The 17449-nt window shown below is 42.4% G+C and overlaps 1 protein-coding gene across 3 annotated transcripts in view; it reads right to left on the reverse strand.

The window, feature by feature from the left end:
• Positions 1 to 351: 351 nt before the first annotated feature.
• Positions 352 to 17449, reverse strand: part of LOC141763038 (rho GTPase-activating protein 6-like) — a 79827-nt gene continuing 62729 nt past the window's right edge. For 2 of the 3 annotated variants that reach the window (XM_074627284.1, XM_074627286.1), the window contains exons 3-14: positions 14663 to 14734; positions 11141 to 11289; positions 10886 to 11014; positions 10581 to 10776; positions 10418 to 10473; positions 8541 to 8691; positions 8303 to 8451; positions 6071 to 6250; positions 5129 to 5220; positions 4784 to 5034; positions 4583 to 4666; positions 352 to 3900 (exon numbers count right to left, since the gene is read on the reverse strand). In XM_074627284.1, the coding sequence (XP_074483385.1) occupies positions 3404 to 3900; positions 4583 to 4666; positions 4784 to 5034; positions 5129 to 5220; positions 6071 to 6250; positions 8303 to 8451; positions 8541 to 8691; positions 10418 to 10473; positions 10581 to 10776; positions 10886 to 11014; positions 11141 to 11289; positions 14663 to 14734 (2006 nt within the window). In that variant the 3' untranslated portion in view covers positions 352 to 3403. The remainder of the gene's footprint in view (positions 3901 to 4582; positions 4667 to 4783; positions 5035 to 5128; positions 5221 to 6070; positions 6251 to 8302; positions 8452 to 8540; positions 8692 to 10417; positions 10474 to 10580; positions 10777 to 10885; positions 11015 to 11140; positions 11290 to 14662; positions 14735 to 17449) is intronic. The other variant, XM_074627285.1, reaches the window with a different exon arrangement.

The following is a 17449-nucleotide window of genomic DNA, read 5'->3' on the forward strand; positions in this document are numbered from 1 at the left end:
TTAATGAGCTGATAACAGTCAAATCGTATTCTTTCTTTCGGTGATTGCCCATATTAATCGATGATATAACCTACTAGTAGGTTTAGTAGGCCCCTACTGACCCACATCTATGATGCTTGAAACCACTGATAACGCCCATTTAATGACCTGATAACAGTCGAATTGTAATCCTTCTTTCGGTGATCACCCATGTGAAAAGATGATAAAACCTACTAGTGGTCTATATTATATGCAATGTATTATACGAAGACATAAAGTACTATCTTACCGCTGCAACTATGAGATTGTATACTATCATATTTCCAAAGAGGGTCAATCATTTTCCCAAAGCATTGACTTCAACAGCAGGTGTAAACTTTATCATATTTAATTCCATTGTAGCATATTGATGATGACACGCAGTACAAAAGCAATTACCAGACATTCCATTACAACTTGGACCCAGTAAACCCCACCAAAAAAAATATCCACAATAAAACACCATAACACTAAGTTGCTCTTAGTTTCATAGTGAAGTCAACAAGACACACATGTTCTCGGTTTGGGGGAGACAAAGCTAGGACCATTAGGATTATTCCCTCTTCTTCTTTTTTTTCTGTTTTTCCTCCTTGAATAAAAATTGTTATATTGTATATTTATATATTACAACACTCAAACAGAAAACAAAGTAATACAAAAAACAAATTCACAAAATATGAACCTTGAGCAATGCATGGAGAAACGACTTTTAAGAGCGAAACCTATGGCACATTTTTATTTCCTCACACGGATTTACACATTTTCACAAACAAAAAGGTGCTTATAATCACAAGCTAAATGGTTCTAAACTGAGCACGGATGGATCCCATGGAAACAGTGAACTGTGGGAAGCAGCAACTTGCTAATACACATGGTCTGACAATAGATGGCGCCATAAGCCTTACCACAATCCTTCTTGCACTTTGTGAGGCTCTCAAAGTCACATACAAGTGACACGCAAATCAAAGTTGAATAACACATAATGCTGACGTGGCCTCAAATGAGCAAATATTACACCGTAACTTGAGACAATGTGAAATATTTGCCAGCAAATACCCACTTGACTGATATTTCAGCGTATTTGGACAGGATGGTTTTGGGCGTATTCAAAAAAGTTTTTGTTTTTCCCCCCCCCCATCTGAATTAGCAACAATACTGGATTTGAAATGAGAAAATATACGAGCAAAACCTTCTTTTCTTTTCTTTTTCTAGCACCTCAGTTGGACCACAGCAGAATCATTAAATCTGAATTTTAATGAGTCCTAGGAAATTGCCTGAAGCCTCTTAGACAAGCAATGAGTCTGCACGAATATATTCAGTCTAGCATGAGAGGTATAAGAACATGGATCAGTCAGAGAGGCATTTGTGAATGTGTTATTGTTAATATCATCAGTAATTGTAAAGCTGCTTTTTACAGTTTTTTGATCAGGTTATGATCTTAGAAAAATGCATACTTTAAGTGTAAATTCATACCACTGAATTTGGGAAATGAAGTTCCAGATTGTAGTTAAAATGTTGCTCTGATGTAACCAGATTTTGTTCAAATAATACATTGAAATAATTCTCAATCTTAGGAGACCAAACTGACAGAATTTGCTATATAGAATATTTGCTTAATCTGTTCAAAATGTACCTTAAAGGGAGATTTGTCAAGTATTTAATACTCTTATCTACATGGGAGTGGGCAAATATGCTTGCTTTATGAAAATGTATGTATATATTTATTACTGGGAATCAATTACCAACACAAAACAATGACAAATGTTGTCCAGAAACCCTCACAGGTACTGCATTTAGAGTAAAATATATGCTCAAATCATAACAACAACAGCCGTCAGTGTGTTGACTTGATTATGACTTGTCTCAATCTGCATGTGATTATCATAAATTGGGCATGTCTGTAAAGGGGAGACTCGTGGGTACCCATAGAACCCATTTTCAGTCACATATCTTGATGTCAGAGGTCAAGGGACCCCTTTGAAGATGGCCATGACAGTTTTTGCTCGCTAAAATTTACTGTAAGTTTGGAGCATTATTTACCCTCCTTGTGCTAGTATGACATGGTTGGTACCAATGGATTCCTTAGGTTTTGTAGTTTCATATGATGCCATTAATGCATCTACTAATTTAGTGGTGTTAAAACAAATTTGTGTTATTATTGCGTTAACTTTGACAGCCCTAATTTAGACACTGTTTACCAGATTCTCCAAATTTCGTCACCTCTGGCCTTCCATACACAATTTCAAAAGGCTAAGAATTATTTAAAAGTACTATTTGGCATTTGTAACCGCACACTGACCTTTCAAAAACATTTTGGATATGTATGACGTGGGCTACTAAGGCTTCATCATTCTTTATCTTAATTTATGAATAGTTGGAAACCTTATCCCGATGATGATGTCATGTTTCTGTCTTAAAATGAGCCTCCTTACTCTTCTAAATTCCCGACAAACACCTGCCAACGTCACAAGCTCTTTTTCCGAACTGGATGAAATGAACACAACTGTACGATAAATACAAAAAAAAAGGAGACTTTGGCACATTGTTCCTGCCGTGCAGCAGGTGGCAAGGGCACATATAAGCGAACTTACAGCCAAGTGCTTTATAATTAGGTCGAAGCATGTTTGCCTTAAGTGAAGTACTCTACATTCAATATTAAAGACAAAAACAGCAGTCTGACAAACACCCAACATTTAGACTGCCAGTTAAAGGGCTGACTTGTTTTTCATTATATACTTTACATGTCAATTTACATATATATTGTTTATGTATGTTTGTATATATACATCAAACATAATCTGGCGTTGAAACTTAATTCAACATTTTTTTTTGTTTGGTTTTTAGGTGTGGCTTAACTACATTACCAGTACACATATGGGAATTATACATTTAGCAGCAATTACTAATAGGTCTTAATGTCTGTATGGTAAAAAATGAAAAACAATTGATGAATATAACAAACTAAAGAAGTTTTCCTATTGTTCTCCATTGAGATATGAAGACTGAACTCACTCTGGATAGAAAATAAGGTCGTGGTAACATTCTGAGGAGTTGCGAAAGGATAGTTTTTTTGAGGTATTTCTGGTGGGCATCAACTCAAGATGTCATTATGGACAAAACATATGGGCAAGGAACAGACGCGACATCCATTTTAAACAAGAAATACTAGTGGCTCTTGGATGTAAAAGTCTGTATAAGGCAGCAGCTGCACACGTAAACAACAACGCCGTGGCGCTAGGACGCGGGAGGATGGAATTCATGGATGGATGGATGAAAGGCAGGCAGAGAGAAAAACATGAAATGAAGGTATAAGGAGCGATTGTCATTGGAGGGGGTTTGATCGCGCCATCGGTTGGCGAGCAGAGCAGAAGTTCACGGCGTGAGATCACACCAGCGTTTCCGGCAGCGAGTCGGCATTGTCCGAGGACAGCAGCTGCCAGATCTGCCACCGGTCCCTCTGCCAGTCCTGCCACTCCGCGCTGTGCGGCGCCATCTGGTTCTCCGTCGTCGCCGTCGAGTTACTCTGCGCCGCGCTCAGCCTCACGTGCTGCGGCGGGGGCCGCTGAGCCAACGCGAGCTGAGGTGAGCTTTGCGAGCCAGCCAGTCGATGGTGGGCGTTATAAGGGGGAGGAAAGCGGTTGTCGTTAAGCCCGTCGACGGCGTTCACCCCGCCTTGAGGTCTCGGGTTGAGTCCGTGTCCGCTTGCCCGATGGAGGCCTTGCGTGCACACTCTGGTGACCGGCGGGTGGGACCTGCACTCGGCGACGCCAGGCGCCGTCTGAGTCCGTTGTGGCGTCGCCTGCTGCCTGTTATCGCCGTGGAGTCCGTCGAGACCTTCCTGCGAGCTCCGGGAGCTTCCCTCTGACATGTTGCCATGGGAACCTAGAAACGGAACATCAATCAGTGGCATTAATTATAGTATAATGATGCACACATCACTAGTTTTGACAGTTTTGAATTTATTTTATTGACAAACCTTGTGGTAGGCAAAATTAAATACATTTTCTGCAGATCTTTGCAAATATTGTTGACACCTTAGTGCTTTATTCAGACAGTGTTGCATGATCACTAAACTATTGCAGCTGTATCAAAGTACTGATGATTTTTCGGCACTCCCAGCAAGTTGATCAATTGAATGCATTCAACTGGCATCATAGGCGTAAATCAGTTTCTAATTAGATGAGAACAATTAATAAAACACCAGCAGGACTCTGGTTTCTCATGACCAGCAACAACAATCACAGAAACTGCAGTAATTGTTTAGCCTTCAGTACACTAGAGGGCACTTCATCATGTTTTCTCCACTGGAAGGGAACCTTAGAGGGCACTTCATCATGTGGAAGGGCACCCTAGAGGATACTTTATCATGTTTTTCCACTGGAAGGGCACCCTCGAGGGCAATTTATCATGCTTTCTCCACTGGAAAGGCACCCTAGAGGATACTTTATCATGTTTTATCTATCATAGGGGCATCCAAGAGGGCGCATTTGCTGCATTTCTTTCAAACATGGGTGCCCAAAGCCCCACCCACCCCTTGATTCCACTAGTGCTGAAAACGGTTTACCTGTGTATGCATGGTCCTTGTGTGCTGGTTTCAGCGTAGTGTGCCATGTCCCCCAAATGTTAGCATGCTCCTCTGATATAGCGTCTGAAGGGAGCAAAAGAGAGGTCAAATTCCTCTCCGTACTCCCAGAAAAAAAACGTAAAACCGAAAATGAGAGAACAGCTCATTTCCGATATGAAAATCCAATTATCTATCACCCACCTTTGGTGCCCCACGTGTCGGCCCCAGGCTCTCTGCTCCAGCCGGCCACCTGCCCCACCAGAGTGTACTGTTCCGGGACGCGGAAGAGCGGCTCGCCGCCTGGGCTTCCCGCTTCCCCTCTCCGCTCGCTCAGGATCGGGGAGTTGTTGTCGTAAGGCGACACCTCGCCGCTGGACACCTTGTTGGAGTCGCTGGAGGAGTGGCGCTCGCTCAGGGCGAAAGAGTCGTCGGACTGCAACAGGTCGGGACTCCTGGCGGTTAATTACAGAGAAAAAATGAGGATGAGGGAAACGGCGAAACCACATGCGTGTGAACACCTCACGCGTTTACGTGTGTGGAACTCACTGTGATGCTTTTCTTCTCAGAAGGTAGTCCACCACATCTGGATCCGTCTCCAACAGGTTCATCAAAACCTCATTCTGCAGATCAGGAGGCACCTAAAAAAAGATGTTAATTTGAGTTAAATGCAGCTAAATTTCATGATCATGAAACATGTGGATTATACTGAAGAACACTGCCCAAAAACACCCACTGTCTGTCCACGAATGATTCTCATCCTCGAATGTTTTGAGAACAGGACATAAGCAGGTTACGGAACAACTTTCAGATGTCATTCGCAGAACTTGAGCCGCCCGCAAATCTGTTTTTACTCACCAAGACTGAGCGAGTCGCTTCCAATTCACTATACGCGATTAATAGCTCGTCATTGGCTTACTGCAGGAATGTAAGCCTCGAGGGGAACGGCAGTGGCAGGTTACAAAACATTACGGTTTAAGGTTTCGGATCTGAAACGACCTGTCTGAGAATCACCGGGGAACAAAAAAAGAACAAAAGCGAGTGTCCATGCAAAAGTGTCACCTCTTCTGACACCACATGATGGCTTTCATGCTTTTATTTTGGAAAGAATAAGTTCAAGTATGAAGAGTTCTTGATGTTATCGTCAGCTTACTGGCAAGACTTTCTTGTTACATTTACTCACAAGAATTCAGGCATGATTTCGACCAAAAACACTCCTCATCCATCCGTCATCTTGCACTCTATTTGTATTATCTCACTTCCTTTATTGACTCTATTTCAGTTTCTTCTTTCTCTCCACTAAACTGGCCAGAGCTCTGTTTTCATTAACTAAGACACAACCATTGTCTGCTAAGCCAGGAGGGGATTGTCTTCCTTTAAGCCTCCGCAGGAATGCGAGAGGGAAAGTGTGCATGAGTGAATGTGAGGATGGACGTTAGAAACACACACACACACACACACACACACACACACACACGCTCAACGACTGACCATGAAGAGGGTTTGGTAGCTGGCGATCATCCTCTGCAGCACGGCGATGACGGCCGTGCTCTCCTCGGCCCGGGCCGAGCTCTGGACGCTGAACTCCTTGTCGGAGTTCTTCTGCTTGTGGAGCAGGTTGGGGCCAAAGATGGTGGCCAGGTTCAGAGACGTCATCTTGTTCCCCGTGATCTGGATTTGGAAAAACAGACAGTTTAGATCGAGACACACTAAAGTGTCATGGGTCATGCTAGATCATCAGGGAGGTCGCCACCGTCTCGTGTCACTCCTGGTTACAAGCAACCAAGATGGTGACTGCCAAAACAGCTTTGTTTGCAAGTTTTGCAACCGCTCTCGAATGCTGTCGTGTGAACACAAATGAACAGAGGTCGCAAATGCAGTAATCGTGACAAAATATTCCCTGAATTGGAAACAAAGCAAACAAACTACAGGTCTGAAAACGCCCTAAGAGTCTACAGCCATTGCTCGTGGCGCTGTGAGGCTGTAGAACCTGAAAAGTACTGCAGAAAATGACATCACACTGTTTTGCTGCAATTACATGTTCCTAGGAGACATTTTTCTCCCCTCCCTCCTGACTTCTCTATCCTTTCTCCTCCAGTTCCCACTTACATCTCCACGCTCCATCCGTCCTTTCATGTTGATTTTTCTCACCTCTCTCCCTCCAACGTTCTGTGTCTCTTGTCAAATCCCCCACACCTTCTCCTCTCTGTTTTTTGTCACTTTGAGCAAAAAAGTGGCACATGGGGTTTGTTAACACTAAACGTGTTGGAGTGCATGACAGCTGAATCAGATTCTGCCAGGGTTGGGCGATGATGTACATCCTGCGACACAATTAGCATCTAAAGTTCCAAGCCCTTCAAAAGTTGAATTTTTTAGAGAGAGAAAATTCATTTTTCTGCTTCTCTCCCAGTTTCCTCCCTTATTTATTTCCACTCCCAATCCCGGAGGAGAGACGCGGAGCCACAAGCGGCCAAAAAGTATTGATGTGTTGTTCCCGGGCCCCGAGTGTGAAACTCTCCAACTTCCTGTCACGATCTCAGATACACAGATACTGGAGCCATGGAGTCGTGAAAGGGAAACACACATCGGCGTTTGAGTCCATTCTCATGTGCACACACACGCGGAGACGACAAAAACACACTGCCATCTGCGCACACTTGAACAGAACACTCTCTCTCGATTCACACACATGCAGAGACACTCCAACAAACTTTTTCTCCGGACACACACACACACATGCATGAGTCCATAATCTGGGAATGAAAGTAGGCTAAAGGCAGTGTGGGACTGGGAAAGAACAGATCCTGACCTCGATTCCCCCTTGTGTCTACTATCACAGGATCAACAGTTTCGTTTTCTAACTTGTAGTCTTTCAGCCGCGACAGACGCTGACTCAAGTGACATCACTTGAGGCAGTAGCACTCCCTGAAAACAGACCGCTTGTGCTGTTTCAGGCCTGAAGAAGTATGTGCAGCCACACAAACTGATTGCTATCACTGCTTTGGTAATTTCCTCCCAATGAGGTGGAAACACAAGGCAAACAAAATGCCCGTAAGCTGTTTGCACGCGACTAAAAGCAACTACATTTGGATGTTTTGATCTATTTCCTCATGTTTTCATAGTTTTTTTGCTACTTAAAGAGGACCTATCATGCTCATTTTCAGGTTCATACTTGTATTAGAGGTTTCTACTACAACATGTTTACATGCTTTAATGCCCACTTTGAGCTTAATTTTTGCTCTTCAGAAACCTATAGGTGATGTCACGGAGACTACGTCCATATTTTACACCGTCTATGGTTTGAGCTCCGGCCCCCCTGCTCTGATTGGCAAACTGTCCCACTCTGTTGTGATTAGTCAACTGAACCAAACTCTTTGGACTCTGCTCCAGCTCCGCTCTAACTAGCTTTGTTTGAGGGCGTGCCAAACTAGCCACTAGGGAGGTATTAAGCAAATGTGTTACTTCGTGACATCACCATGTTACGGAAGAAATGGCGGGACTTCAAGCGAGGCGTTTCAGGCCGTTCAGGAGCAGTGTTTCTGTGGTGGAGAGTAACTCCCTTTTGTGTGGACTTTGTAATTTTGCAGACCTTTTACATGCACAAAAAACAACATAACACACTAAAGGAAAGAGAAAAAGCACATTAAGTCCTCTTTAATTCATGGATTTAATGAAGGACCTCTTTGAGTCATATTCCCTCTTTTGATAAAAATTGGCGCTCACCTCCTCTCCGACTTTGTCCTGCCGGTCATGGGCGTGGTCGGTCACGGTGTACAGAAACTCCAGGAGGCGGTGGAGAGTATCACTGTTGCATGCTGGGAGCAGGTAGACCAGTAGCTGAGTGACGCTCTGCTGCTCATCCGAATCCAACACTGCAACACAGATTAGGTTAAAAGTGGAAAAAACAGAAGGAAGAAACAAAAGGAGGTCAGGCAGAGAGGGGGAAAAGAGGGAAACTTACATGTGGTGTTGATGAAGGCCGTGTAGAGCTCCTTGGTTAGAAGAGGGTCGGGCATGTCCCTGAGGAACTCCTTCAGCAGAGCGGCGACATCGTGGACGCTTTGCTCCTCGTCCAGCTGGACCTCCATGCCGCGGTCAAACTCCTCGCGTAGCTGATGTCGGAACAAAAGAGAAAAGAGAGAGCAGAGGAGAAAGAGAGGCAGAGGAGGGATTCAGAAACATCCTCCACACATAACAATGGACATTATATTCTACCCACACACACTCACTTCCTGTTGGTCCTCCAAGTGACCTGGTAGACACAAACTAGTTGTACCAGTACGCGTCTTAATCTCCACCATCTGGCTTTTGCACGACTTCCAGATAATCTCGTCTATTGTCGGCCACAATGATGGATGCATAGGGGTCATCTGCTCAGCATATATACCCGTTTACACTCACAGCAAACTAAACTAATACATTTGTATTTCACGATGGTGACAAATGCATGAATGTTGACATTGTATCAACACCGACCGGATATTTACACTTAACGTACAGATGTGTGAATACAAACCATTTAATTCAGTGAGTTTATAATAAAGGACGAGGTTTTATAAACATACGCAGGTGTTGAGTGGTCCATCTAAACATCATTAACATGTTGCTATTATTATATTTATTGGAGCCGATTCCGACTGTTTTAATGTTTATTTTTTAATTAAAAAAAAAGAAGTATTTTTTTAATAAGTAGCTTGGTCTTTTTTTATTTTTTCATTTTTTATTTGATGACTCAATTAAATCATACACAGTTGAAGAGTGGCCCATCTCACCATAATTACCATGTTGCTATTATTATATTTATTGGAGCCTAAAAAAAGTAAATTTTTAACAAGTGGTTTTAGTCAATATGATTCGCTTCTATATTTGTTTTTTTATTTGTTTTTTAATTTTATTTATTGACTCAATTAAACCATACATGTTTCCCAAAACACAAAATCATTGCATCATACAATATCAATGAATAAGACAAAGAACATGCCGTAAAATAATCATCAAATGTAAATACAAAAGCAACATTTTATGTGAAAAGGAAAAACTAAATAAGAAAAAGAAAAAGGAAAAGAGAGGAAAACATTAATCAGTGAATAAATATATGAATAAATAACTAAATAAAAAGATAAATAAGATAAAAATAAAACAATAACAAATAAAAGGAAGGATAAACAGCCAAAAAATATACATACTATTAACATTATTAATATTATTATTATTATTATTATTATTAATGATAATAATAATAATAATAAATAAATATGCCAGAAAGTCATTAAAATATTATAATAATGATCATAAAGAAGATTCTCTTCTATTTACATCCTCTTTGAAATGTTGTTCCATAAGTTTCCACATGACAGTGATTAAATAAAAAGGAATTGATTACGCAATGAAACCACTAGATATTGAATATGCTGCATGATATAGCACTTCTGCTCTTTTTTGCCTGAAGGTCAGCCTTATATTTCATTCATAATTCAAGGGAGACATCTACCTGAATGTCAAGGACGTGTGCTTGTGCCTTTTAGTGAATGAATAACTTCCCCTCCCTCAATAAACAATATGTTTCTCTAGTTCCCAGTAACAAAACAGTGTTATAAAACATGCAACAGAAAAGATTATGTAAAAGTGATTGAGCCGTGAAGTTAACCCTGATTTACGCATTTCTTTTGCTGCATATTCACTGGAGTCAAGGGCGATAGATAATGAAAGGTGTAGGAGTATAACTTTTTGCAATATTGTGTATATTAGACTGGTAAGAATATATTTATTTGATATATTTTGTGGGGAATATTCAAGTCTTGTCACTTTAGACATCACCAAAACACCAAATAACCTCACCTGTCGGACTCTCTTCTTGGAGCTTCCCACTCTAAAGATCCCCACAGTCTGCAAACCTGAGTGGAGAAAGGAAAGAACTCAGTGCCTATAGAGCTGTCTCTACCACCTGTCGTAGCAGTAACAGGAGATGAATGAACGTATGTTGGCGGCAGTGGCTGCTGACCGTATTTCTCGATGTGCTGACAGCAGCTGTCGACCACCCGGGGCACCTGACGGTAGATGGGATTGAGGCTCAGCCTTTTGTCCCGGTGCTTCTCCTTCTTGCTCGGCGTCTCGGCCGGCAGGGAGAGCTGCAGGGCCTCCAGCAGCCGCGACTGGTTGTCGTCCAGGTCCGTGATGGAGTCCACCGACATGCCTCCCTGCGAGGTGGACCGTGCATTTTAATTCAGACAGCTGAATAAAAACACAAACACCTGATCCCAGGTCTGTATAGGTCAGACTGGGATTAATTGTATTATCGTGTCTCACCCTCCTGCGTGCTCGCGGTAAAGCCTCGGGCGTGTTGGGCGACGTTGACTCATTGGCTGTCTCCGACGTGGAGCTCAAAGAGGAGTTACTGCTGGATAGCTCTTTATTGGACGGCCGCTTGGTGGCAAACTGAAAGACAGATGATCCATGAGTTACATTTGTCTTATTCTATATAGTTCAAGATAATACATGTGCTTTAATATGCCTTAAATCAAATGAATTATTATTTCAAGAGAGGCAGATAAAGTGCTAGACCTGTAAAATGGACGAGACGAGGTCGGAGGAGTCCTTGTGCTCCTCACGCTGTGGGGGGTCCTGACGATAGCCGTCCTGACGCTGCCTGTGTGTTCTGTCATTAGCGATGACCTGGGAGAGCACTATACTGAAGGCCTGGGGGATGCATTCTGGGAAATAAAAGAGGAAGAGGAGGAGGAGGAGGATAGAAAGATGGAAGATGGAAGAGAGAGGGAAGAGGAAGAGGATGAGGATGAGTAGGAAAGAAAGAAGGAAAAGGAGGGGGTAACAGAAGAGGGGGAGGAGGAGGAAAGAAAGATGGAGGAGGATAGAGAAAGAAGAGGAGGAAGAGGAGGAAAGAGAAGAGGAGGAGGAGGAGAAAAGAAAGACGGAAAAGGAGGAGGAAAGAAACATGGAAGAGGATAGCGAGAAGGACGAGGAGGAGGAAAGAAAGAAGGAGTAGGAAGAGGGGGAGGAAAGAGAAAAAAGAAGAGGAGGAGGACAAAAGAATAAAGGAAGAGGAAGATGAGGAAATAAAGAAAGAGGAGAGGAAGAGGAGGAGGAGGAAAGAAAGGCGAACGATGTAGAGAAGGAGGAGAAGAGAGAATGAAGAGGAGGAGGAAACAAAAAAGGAAGCAGAAGAAAATCAAAGCAGGAGAGAGAAAGGGGATCAGGGCAAAAAAGAGCAGAAAATTGAATATCATTTTATTAGTTAGCTACAATATGAAGAAAAAAATAAAAAATAAATCTCATATTAGTCCAAAAATAGCTCTTAAACTCTGTGAACTCGCACCAGAAACATCAAACACATCCAATTAAAGCTTTCCCTTCTGTCGGCGCTCGCCTCTCACATGCGATAAAAACGCCTCACAGCACGTTTACTACAGTCAGTTAAACTCTACTACACTACATCTGTTTTCCAAAATAAGACATCACAGGAAAGAAAAGTTGGCACAAACTCCGACTATGACAGACCACTAATTCTACCGCCTCTGACCAAAATAACACCACTTTGATTACTCGCAACCGCGAGCGACGCCACGTTTCTCCGACGCGGGCCATTTTTAGAAGCCGCTCGGCACTGACACATATGTACGTATTGCTTTGTTCTATTTTCACTCATTTGGAAGTATGACGAATGATGGTTTGTTTTGGCAAGAAGTTAGGTTTTAAATTGAGTTTATACAAAAATCTGGTGAAGCAAATAGCAATTAACTCGTGCAAATGCGTGAGGGATGCAAGCACTTTGGAGATGTGATGTCATACTGGGCCATCGCAGGCTATATATTCCATTATACAGAAACCCGAAGCCTGAGCCAACAGCTGAAGAAAAGCAGTCCAGCTGTTCAGTGTGTGTGTGTGTGTGTGGAAACGAGGTGAAGGAAAACAGACGAAGCGAAATGCGTTCCACAACCACAAGCGGAGGGGTTGTGTTCATCGCAAACAACATGACCGCTAACGCTGTGACACAACCAATTTGCTCCGCAGCCTCAGAGGGCTTATGTAACCTTAAGCAGGCAAGACGTGCACATGTACACAATCTGGATAATGCACGGCGCTTTTCCAACGCAACGCGGACGTCTTCACGGTGCAGATTTTCATAAATCTACATTTTCCAGACCTACAGTTTCAGCCTTTTCTTTTTTAAACAATGTCTTATGTGCAGAAAATTAAGGAAGTTATGACATCTTTTTGTTTTAGCACGCACAAAGTGCCACATGGTGAGTTTAAGGAACAGAAAAATGCAGTGAAAGTGCCAAAAAGAACTATCAATTTGTCGTTCTTGACTTTGACTGATACAATCTGAGGTTAAAAATTCACCAATAAAGTACTCAAAACAGATCATTTTGCAAATATAGTTTGACTGGTCTCAACAGCTCAGATTACTGCCAGCATTTCTCTGTTTGTCTCTTGCAGAGAAAAGCCTGTTTCAAAGTGAAACACAGGGCTGGTATTCAGGGACCATGGGAGAAAATTAAACTTGCATTTGGCAGGTTGGACCGTCGGAGCCATCTGCTCTGGAGAGGTAGAGCCAGGCATGTGGTGGAGGGGAAACCTACCTACTCCTAGACTCTAAATGAAACTTAAAGGGAGATTTGTCAAGTATTTAATGCCAAAATTTAGCGTAAGTTTGGAGCGTTATTTAGCCTCCTTCAAGACAAATAGTATGACATGGTTGGTACCAATGGATTGCTTTATTCCGTTATTATTGCGTTAACTTCAACAGCTCTGTAAAATATAGAACACAGAGTCCTAAAATGAATGTTGTTATGGGAATAAGACTGGATGTTCGCCTCATCATAATCACCAGCTGGAGTAATATATTCACAGTTGCTACAGCTGCCGTTTGACAATATCAGGTTCTGATTGGCCAAAGCATTTTCTTGCAGACAGCACAGCTGTGACATACTGTAGCAGCCTCGTCATCATTCCGATATAAAACTCAACAGCTGTCTCTAATACTTATTGGAGCAGTAAATAATGTAAACGTCAACGCTGACAAAAAGTTCAATTTTAATAACGTATTGTTCCAAAATATGAATAAGCAATATATTTTTTATCACTGATTATGACAAAATAATGCAACCTGCAACGGTTCGTATGATATCTTACTAAGTTAGTGCTCATCTTTTGTGCATTTTCCTGCGAATGTCCAGCAACAAGTGTCAATTTCCACTCGTTACATGCATACAATATTTTCAAAATAAACTTCCGTCTTCACAGGAAACAACTTGGTTAGGTTTAGGAAACAAAATTACTTAGTTAAGTTTAGGGAACAAAACTACTTAGTTAGGTTTAGGCAACACAACTTAGTTAGGTTTAGGCAACAAAACTACTTAATTATGTCTAAGAAAAGGTTGTGGTTCGGGTTAAAATAACTCTGGAAGTGGCGTGTTACGTGACAAATAATTCAACGTTGACTTCTGGTTTCACACGGGATACGAATGCCGGCCTGCAGAATGCGAAGTGCATGGTTTTGGGATATTTTTTGCTTACTTTCCAGACTCAGATGAATGCACAACTGTTTTTGTATGCCTATGAACTGCTTATGGATACTAAGCTTAGCTTAATTGCTTAAGTGATTGCATGTAACTTACCTAAAGCAACTGCACGTAATTATCATTATGTACTCATTTGTACCATATTAGTCAGTTATGTGAGAACACTGCGGGCTAAGCAAAAATCGTCACTGCATTTTTGACATTTCCATGTGAGTTTATTGTAAACGAAAGCCGGGGATCAGCACAAATTCATCTTGCCTCCCGCTCCTCTCTGCAGCTGGGCCTCCTTTGACTCTCTTTCTGCCAAATATGCTTTGCTTAGTGCAGCAGAGTGGCTGCTTCTCAGAGCCAGTCCCCTTACAAGGAGTCCCTCCACTTAAGCTAAATATAAACTGTCAAAGCCCAGTAAACAGAAACTGTGTTTTTATAACCCCGCCGTTCACCTGGCCGAGGGGCGGAGACCCAACTTGTCTCAGAGACAGGAGAGCGAAATGTGACAAAGACGGACTGAAAGAAGAGACGTTAAAAGAACTTGGCGTACCTTTGTCTTTACTCTTCTCTTTCGCTAGCGAGTCCAACTTCCTCCTCAGCGACTTTTTCCTCTTCTGTCCATCTGCGCCGGGGAAAAAGAAAACAAGAAAATAAATCATCTGAAACAAATGGTTTCCATATCTTATCTCGCTTATTATATCTAATAAGCTTATGACAGGAATGCAGACGTAAATTAGCCACGGGGGGAAAGCTGTCTCTGAACTCAAATCCATTTAACTGAAATGTCAGACAGTTTCAGCTAAGGTATTAGCCAGCAGAAAAACATATTAAAGAGGACCAATTAGGCTTTCATGCTTTTACATTTCCTTTAGTGTGCTATGTAGTTTTTTTGTGACTGTCAAAATTCATGCCAAAGGGAGTAACTCTCCCCCCCAGATACACTGCTCCTGAACTGCCTAAAAAGCCTTGCTCGAAGTCCCGCCTTTTCTTCTGTAACGTGGTGATGTCACCAAGTAACACATTTGTCTGATACCTGCCGAGCGGGTAGTGTGGCACGCCCTCAAACAAAGCTAGTTAGAGCGGAGCTGGAGCGGAGTCTGAAGAGTTTAGTTTGGTTGACTAATCACAACAGAGTGGGCTTTTCAAGGGGGTACTCTTAAAGAGATAGGCGCTAAAACAGAGCATTTCAGACAGACGGTCAAAAGAGGTGCTGCAACACAGCCGGTATGAGAAAAAATAAAGTGTTTTTCTAACTTTAAAGCATGTAAACATGTTATTGTAGAAACCCAAAATACAAGTATGCACCTGAAAATGAGCATAATAGGTCCTCTTTAAAATACTATATACTATATTGTTTATCTACTCTGGCTAATATGTGTTAAGGATTTTGACGTTTATGTGACCGCATTACATCCAGGTTTTGGTCTGAGGGTGCTTTAAAAGGAGGAAAGCCACGTTTGAGAGCTGTCAACATGATGAACGACTCCTGATATTGCTGATTAATGATCAGGATAATCTGGAAACCGTGGCGACTTTCAAGTCTGAGTCCTCGTCTTAGGGCCAGGACGTCAGCTTGCGAAACCTCAGCAGCTTTTATTGCCATTATTCGGTCACTCCAAAACCAACTCTTTTACACATCGGATCACTGTGAACTCGTTCAGAGAGTCCTCGCTTTGATCCGCTGGTTAGGCAACCTTAGTTTGAACCCCCAGATGTTCCCCTCAGCTGTATCGAATGATTCACTCGCGGGTTTCGGGGGGGAAATTTTATCCAGCCCCAAACAACACGCTCGATGGTAGCCTGTTACGTCAGCGAGCAGCTTCGGTTTCGCCATGTGTCCGACCGTCTCCGATAAATCTGAACAAGTTCAACATTGCCCACTAAAGTGATATATGAGCAACCCTGCGTGTCCTTTTCAGACTCCAAGCTGTGAAGGACAAGAGGAGAAAATCTGAGAGAAAAATAGGTGGGAAACAGCAAGGAGGGGGTGTGAGATTTGAGAAAGAAAGCAGATGTTGTGATGGAGAGCGAGGGCAGCGAGAGAGAGCGAGAAGCTGAGATAGGAAATGGTTTGGATTTTTGACAGATGGCTCCCAAAGCCGTACGGAAATCCCCCGAACCTCCAAACCTTCCCAGTCCAACTCCCAACCAGTTGTCTGATGAACCTTTGTGCCTCTTTTCCGTCTCACCACATCATCGTTTCTATCTTTCTTTAATCTGTTTTTGAAGAAACACCCTGATAAATATGAGCAAAAACTGAAACACTGAAAAGCGCTCGCATACACAAAACCCTTACACACGGGTTGAAATTTTTCCCCAGCTAGCACATGGCGGCTGTTAGGGGCTCTGGAATTCATAAGCAACACAGACAAGTACGTATTAAATCATGGTGGGGAGAGGTTTAACCTTCAGCTGGAATGCAAGGCCCGGGATAATCCACTGGCTGCACTATACTGCTGCTATGGCGGCTGCTGTAGTACAGTCAGTGCAGGGAAACATGCTGCACACTTACAACTGTAATTGCTGAGGTCTGGAAACACAGCAGAAGGACTATAAGGAAGTCTGGTGGGGAAAGAAACAAGTGATCAGACCAACACTGGTTGTAAACAAGCCAACTGTAAACCAGTGGATCCTATAACCTGGGGGTCAGGACCCCCCAAGGGGTCGAAGAGAGATCTGGAGGTCATGAGATGATTTACAGGGCAGGAAAGCAGAAGTACAGCATGTTTTTCTGGGATTTTTTCTTGATTTTTTTCTAATTTATTGCCGATTTATTGAATCATTTTACCTTCTCAGGCCTCTAAAAAACCCCACTTCAGAACACCCGAACTATCCCTTTAATTTGAGTGAGGAAAAAATACTTTTTAGCTAATATGCAATCTGTGACCTGAGGCCTTAAACAGACATTTTGTGGGATCAAAAGCCAAAAAATGTTGGAAGCCACTAATACAAACACTTAAATTGGAGCTAAAACCGAAAGAGAGCACACCCAAAAAATGTTTGCACAAGAAAACCGCGGGTACGCACACCTACAATACCACCAAGTACAGCAGGTTTTCTCTTCCAAAGAAGTCTGGCTATCCTGGGGTTAGTTTTTATAATTGTACATGCAGTTCAGTTTACTTATGATGGGGAGTACCGCTCACCCTGTGAAAACAGTTGTATAATGTCTTCTGAGGCTCTGGAGGGAGCTGAGAAAATAACCCTGATGATGTCATCTCAGTTTTGGCTTGAGACTGCGTTACAAACTGGAAGCATGGAGAAAAAAGGCATGGGCATTTACAGGGAAAGGGAAACCTAACGAAAAATGCTATTGAGTTGCATTATGGGAACTGTA

The sequence above is a fragment of the Sebastes fasciatus genome, chromosome 24, assembly GCF_043250625.1.
Source record: "Sebastes fasciatus isolate fSebFas1 chromosome 24, fSebFas1.pri, whole genome shotgun sequence".
Classification (NCBI taxonomy): Eukaryota; Metazoa; Chordata; class Actinopteri; order Perciformes; family Sebastidae; genus Sebastes; species Sebastes fasciatus.